This window comes from Ambystoma mexicanum, chromosome 5q (assembly GCF_040938575.1).
Source record: "Ambystoma mexicanum isolate Mex_15411 chromosome 5q, UKY_AmexF1_1, whole genome shotgun sequence".
Lineage (NCBI taxonomy): Eukaryota > Metazoa > Chordata > Amphibia > Caudata > Ambystomatidae > Ambystoma > Ambystoma mexicanum.
This window is the reverse complement of record NC_090933.1, coordinates 868,883,406-868,889,832: the sequence shown is the minus strand read 5'-3', so window position 1 is coordinate 868,889,832 and position 6,427 is coordinate 868,883,406. Positions and strand designations below refer to the sequence as shown.

The following is a 6,427-nucleotide window of genomic DNA, read 5'->3' as shown; positions in this document are numbered from 1 at the left end:
GAAAACACCAAAAGAGCCATTATTTAAACCACTGGGAAAAGAAAGGTTTTAAGCAACTTTCTGAAAACCAAGTGACATTCTGTTGCTCGCAGGTGCATTGGTAGACTGTTCCAAAGCGTTGGCGCGGCGCCTGAAAAAGCCTGTCCAGCAGCGGTCTTCTTCCAAAATCTAGGTACAGTAAAAAAAGATGGTATACCGACCGCAGTGCACGAGACGGTTATATTGACAACGTTTTCCCTGCAAATAGGCAGTGCCTTGGCCATAAAAGGCGCGATGGACAAAAAAAAGGGTCTTCAACTTTATACTACATTCAAGAAGTTTTCTAAGACTAGGAGTAGCAGAAACAAATTTGGGAAGAAAAGCCACATGCCTTGCAGCAGAATTTTAGACCTGTAGTCGGTTAATATGGTATTTGAGTTGGGCTAGAAGAGTGGCATTACAATAGTCAACAGTTCCTGGAATATACTCTTATACTGGCTAATTCTGTAAGGCACGATTGTGTTGATATGATATATAAAAATGATATCAATGCTGGTTATATTTAGATCTCTCCCACCTATTCATTAATAATTTATCCGAAAGGATTAATGGGTTTTGTTTTCCTGACTACCAAATGGTGTAGGAGGTTTGCAATTTAATGAGAGCGGGGGCAAACATGGTGGATTGAGCATTTATTGTAAATAGTTACATTTACAAGTTTATTTTTGCTAATAAAACATTTAAATTATAAAAAAAACTGTCCCATCTCAAATACACCATGTGTTATGAAATATAGCACACTGTGCTCCATTCCAGTGTTCTTTTCAACACAGTGAAAGTGATATGTAACCAACACTGCACAGTGAATTAACAAAAGACTGCGATATTAGAAAACACATGGATTAGGATAGTCCATTCCAGACTCGGGGCACAATATCACAGCTTTTCCCATACATTAAATAATGGCTAGCTTGATGCTAACAAATTTCTTGCACTAACTTGTTCCTTGGGTGTTGAAGTATGTCTTGGCAGAAATGAGGAGTCTTAGAAACGGAGAAAGTTCCTGGTTCTTTCTTGAGGAAGTGCATCTGCATCACTGAAAGGATAGCTCAGGAGCAACGCATTTGTCTTGGACGCAAGACAACGCACAGTGTTGCAGGTTCGAATCCCAGTGCTGCACTTAGAAGCTGGTCTCCAGCATGAAGCATGATCTAAAAGCTCAATTTTATTTTATTTGTGAACGTGACAGATTCACTCAGCACCAGGTGCCGCACTTCGGATAGATGCAACCTTCTGATAATTACCTCCTGGTAAGGTATCCGCATTTTCGAAGTGCAAGGATTAACCTCACCTTGTAGTCATTGTTGATACTCCAAAAACTGACAAACAGCACCACCGTGATCCACTTATCAAACTTCCAGTGCTGGAATGCCTCCATGTCAGTTTCTTTCCAGACACAGTCATTCTAAATTTCACAACATAGACCCATTTTGAAAAAGCCCTCTGCGATTATTTTTCTTTTGTCATGCGATATAGTTCTGTAGCAAGGAATTGTGCGATAGAAAGATTTCACATGATGTTTCCGTTCAATGTAAACCAAAAACCCAACTGGTTTGATAGAAATCCCATTCTGCACAAAATAGTATCCCCATTTTATGTTGAAGAAAGGGCTCAGCCATTACTGGACAAGTCTAAAAACCATAGCACAAAAGAAAGGCAACTGTTCTGGAATGCTTAGCTTGTGCGAGGGGTACAATCAAGAAAAGCATTGTTCTTCATCTATAAAACATTGAATACAAGTATTGGCTTTATAGGATCTTTTCTACGGTTCTCTTCAAGTATGGAAGCAACAAAAGACGGGACTTTTCTCTGAGACCAAAAAGGGCTTTAGAGTAACCTAACATTCTGTAAACATTAAAATACTTGCATAAATTCCAAGATGGTAAGTGACATGAACTTGATATCAATTCTGAGGGAACAAAACTATTCAGTAGGGAGACAACCACAGTTTATTATTTTTTGCAAAGAACGAAGGCACATGCAATTAAAAATAAAAAAACATATTTTCAAAGTAACCCAGCAAAGTACATATGAATACTGCAGTGTATTGCTAAAATATATCACTTTTAAAAGACCAATACTGGACATTAACAAATTCAAATTTAATTAATTCTTCTCTTGCAGTGTAATTAAGAGATTTACATTCACTGTTGCCTCAAATATTTTGTGCACATTCAGATTGTGGCACAGGCACAGTATATCACTGAATGATGCGTTCAATACATTGATGTCAGTCCCAGCAGCAAGTTGATTGAATTCTTGCGGCTAGAGGAAAATTGTACACCAGCAGTACGTCTTCGTCTTTAGAAAATAAAGTCTTTCTGGTGGTTAGCCAAATTAATGAGTTTGGTCTTCATCATCCGTACAATCCTCTTCATCCCCATCATCTTCCTCGTCATTATCATCATCACAATCACCGTCGTCCTGTACTTTCTTTCTCTGACATTGGGACAGCTGTAAAAATAGGGGTGAATGTAAATTACTAACAAGGAATTTTTTTTCCTCGTTGACTCCAATATAAATGTAATAATGCTTTCAGAAAAAAAAGAAACCCTGCTCTCACATATTAAAACGTGTACCCATCTTATGATTCCAAAGCAATGCCTAGACCAGAGTTTGTTTCGCACAACCATAATACAGTCTACATGTTTTAAGAACATGCTCTGGCTCCAAGACCGTTTCTCTATAACTCTGGTCCTGCCTGGTTTACCAGACTTTCCCTGATACACCCTCACCCAAGGGATCTATGTCATAATCCTGACTGTTGAAGGCTGCACTGAAAAAAGGCTGATTTTGCGCAGCCTTTAACCCCCAAACCATGTGGAGCAGCTCCCCCATCATCCCCCAACTTTTTCAATCGGAAGGTTTGCTCCCCCAACCCTGCTTTTCTTCCCGCCACAAAAAGTGTTGTTTTGATCTATAAATGCACCCCCCAGCAGATCCCATCATACCACTGGAATCTCTGGACTAACCCTAACCAAAGCACAACAGCAGCTCAGGTCACAAACAGCCAAACATCACGGCTCATAAGGAAGCCATGCACTTGACAGTGTGCCTGGAAAAGCCCTGGCGAGGTTACAGTGGGGGACTGGCAGTTGACAGGGGCTAGGGCATGGGGAGGGTGGTACATGTTTTAGGGCACATTGGGAAGTAAACACCATCTTACAGAGTGACAGCCATATTGAAATCGAGGTCTAGCGTTGCGCTGCAGTCAGAGCTGTGGCCCAAGCCAGACATGTGGAAAGGTTTAAGTTACTTACCTGTAACCATTGTTCTTCAGCATGGATCTGGCATGGATTCACATGCTCATGAATATCCCCCGTCAGGCTGGGAATCCTCGGTAAAAGAAAACAGTTTCACTTAAAAATTGTATTTCTCCACTAAACCAATCACTCTTCTCTGGGTCATACTGCGCCCATCCAATGAGAGTCCTCCCCCTAAAACCCCTTCTGGCAGCTATCTTCGGATTTGGCAAGCACGTAAATTGGCAGTATGACCAAGAAGAGCCACAGAGGGGTCGGAGGGAGGGCTCGCATCCATGCTAGAATAATGCTGGAGAACAATAGTTACAGCTAAGTAACTTAAACCTTCTCCAGCATGGGGTCTGGGATGGATTCATATGCTCATGAATAACTAATACATAGCAATACAACATTAGACAACCACAGGAGGTGGCAAGGCTCAACAGAAGAAATTAACTCTAACCTCTGGAACAGACTCACCTCAAGCGAACAGGTTGAGTGGCACTGCGTGGCCGTCTCTGGACTCCTCCCTGGAATCCCTGTTGACGCAGTAGAACTTTGTGAAGGTGTGCGTGGACCTCCACGTAGTAGCCCTGCAGATGTCCAGCAGGGGCACATCAGTCAGAAACGCAGTCATCGCAGCGATCGCTCTGGTTGAGAGAGCTCTCGGACGGCCGGGCAGAGGTCGGTTCGCCAACGGATGACTGTGCATGATGCAGCCGGAGAGCCAACTTGAAATGGAAGCCTTGCACAAGGCCTTCCCTATGGTTCACAGGACCAAAGTTCATGAACAGTTGTGAAGTCTTCCGAAAACATTTTGTGCGTGTCACGTAGAACTTCAGGGCACGAGCAACGTCCAGCGAGTGCAAGGCCCTTTCAACCGCTGACAAAGGTTTCGGGAAAAAAACAGGTAAAACCAATGGCTCCTTGAGATGGAATTCCAACGGGACCTTCGGCATGAAAGAGGAGTGCGCGTGCAGCACCACCCTCAATTAGTGGAAAATCGGGCTTGGTGGCTTGCATCATAGGGCCTGGATCTCAACTACCCTTCTGGCAGAGGTGATGGCCAAAAGGAAAGCGGTTTTCCACAAGGTACTTAAGAGAAGCCTGATGGATAGGCTCAAAGGGGGCCCCCCATGAGACTCGTCAGAACCACATTGAGGTCCCACACCGGGGCAGGAGCCTTCACCGGTGGGAAAGATCAAAAAAGTCCTTTGAGAAATTCCTTGACAAGTCGCTGGGACCAAAGCAAAGATCTTGCTGGAGACCAGTGTAGCGGGAGATAGTCACCAGATGTATCATGATAGAGGTGTGCGCCAGTCCGGCCTTGGCCAAGGATAGCAAGGATGGAAGGATCTGTGGGGCTGTGCCCCTCGAGGTAATCTTCATGTAGCCAAACGCTTCCTCTTGTGAGTGTAGCACTTCAAAGTCGAGGACGCCCTGGTCTTGGCGAGGACCTCCCTGCAGTCCGCAGGCAACTCGTATCCTCCAAACTCTAGGGCTGCAGGAGCAAAGCCCTCAGGTTCAACGATCCTGGGTCGTGATAAAGGATGGCACCTCCTACCTCTGGTGAGAAGGTACAGAACCACTGGCAGCTAGACACAGGCTGAAAAGGTCTGGATACCAAATCTGCCTCGGCCACGCCGGGGTGATGAGTATCATCCTGCATGGACACTGAGTGTTAATGACTCGTAGGAGGAGAGGGAAAGCATACAGGCTGGCTGCATTACCACTTTATTACTTCCCTTTGCTTAGCACTTCCCACTTTTCCCCCCTCCCTCCTGCACCCCCCCACCTCCGCTCCCCTGCGCTTGCACGTTCTCAATGTGCCTAATAAGATTGCTGTTTTTGTTGTCCCTTGTTCCCCTCCCCTGCCTGTCGTGCTCTGAAACTCCTGTGTATGAGCGGAATACAAATAAAATATCAATAAAGAAGCAGTCTTTCCCACGGGAAGGAGAACACGTCCCCAAGGCTCCTCGGTTGGTTGAATCTGCTGACAAACTTCTGGCACTTGGAGTTTGCCGTGTCGCAAACAGATCGATCTGGGGTCTGCCCCATTTGACGAATAGACGGTCCACCTGATCTGACTAAGCTTGCACTCGTGGCAGGAGCGCAGTTCCCTGCTGAGGGAGTCTGCAATGGTGTTTTTGACTCCCGCCAGGTGGAGAGATGAGGAACATCCCCTGTCTGACAGCCCAGCGCCACAAGTCCTGCCCTCTTTGGAGGGTGCTGGGGATCGAGTCCTCCTCTGCTTCCTGATGTAGAACATGGTGTTGGTGTTGTACGTGAAGATCCTCAGCATCTTGCCTTTCAGAGACGGTAGGAATGACTTGAGGGTCCAGAACACGGACCGTAGCTCCAGGATGTTGATATGAAAATTCTTCTCCTCAGGCAGCCACAGGTCTCTGGCGTGTAGACATCAGGTGTGCGCTCCCCAACCTTCTAGGGCGGTGTCTGTGGTGACCGTCTCCTGGTATGGAGGGTTTGGAAACCCTGTGCCTTGGGTGATGTTGGAGCGGACGCCCCACCATCCCATCGCCCGACGGTACTTGTGGTTGAGAGAAATCTTGTCCGTGAAGCTTTGGGAAGCTTTGGGACACCGTTATCCAGCGGGCATCCAGAAATTCCTGCAGGGGTCACATTAACAACCTGCAGAGCTGGACGAGGTAGATGCAGGATGACATCATGCCCAGTAACGACTTGATGGCATGCACCGTGGCCGTCTTTGACAACAGCCGCTGCACCTTTCCTTGAATGGCTGCCATCCTCTCCTCTGAGGGCAATGCCATGCAAGATACTGTATTGAGTCTTGGGCCATGAACAGTGCGTTCTGTGATGGAGTTTTCAGACGTCGTAGGTCTAGGAGGGCCGCCAGCCGCCCGTCCTCTAGTATCTGGAATAGACTCCAGAACCCCAGAGCCGTTGGGCCGTACCTCTTCCAGGAGCTGAGGGATGTGCTGCTCCTGACAGGTAACCGGAGGGATCCGCGGACAACTGCGTTGAAACTCCAGGGTGTGTCCTTGGCTGAGAGCATCCAGCACCCATTTGTCGGGGGTAATCTTTCTCCATTCTCTGATGAACCTCGACATCCAGCCTCCTACCGGAGTGCACGTGTGGGGGCCCGACGTCCCCGTCGGTTCAGGCTT

At 46.6% G+C, this 6,427-nt stretch overlaps 1 protein-coding gene across 1 annotated transcript in view; it reads right to left on the bottom strand.

Annotated features, from left to right (window-relative positions):
• Positions 1-1,970: 1,970 nt before the first annotated feature.
• The window catches only part of CIBAR1 (CBY1 interacting BAR domain containing 1), a 956,902-nt gene continuing 952,445 nt past the window's right edge, over positions 1,971-6,427 (bottom strand). Inside the window, exon 9 of the mRNA XM_069621350.1 lies at positions 1,971-2,493. Within this exon, the coding sequence (XP_069477451.1) occupies positions 2,377-2,493 (117 nt within the window). The 3' untranslated portion in view covers positions 1,971-2,376. The remainder of the gene's footprint in view (positions 2,494-6,427) is intronic.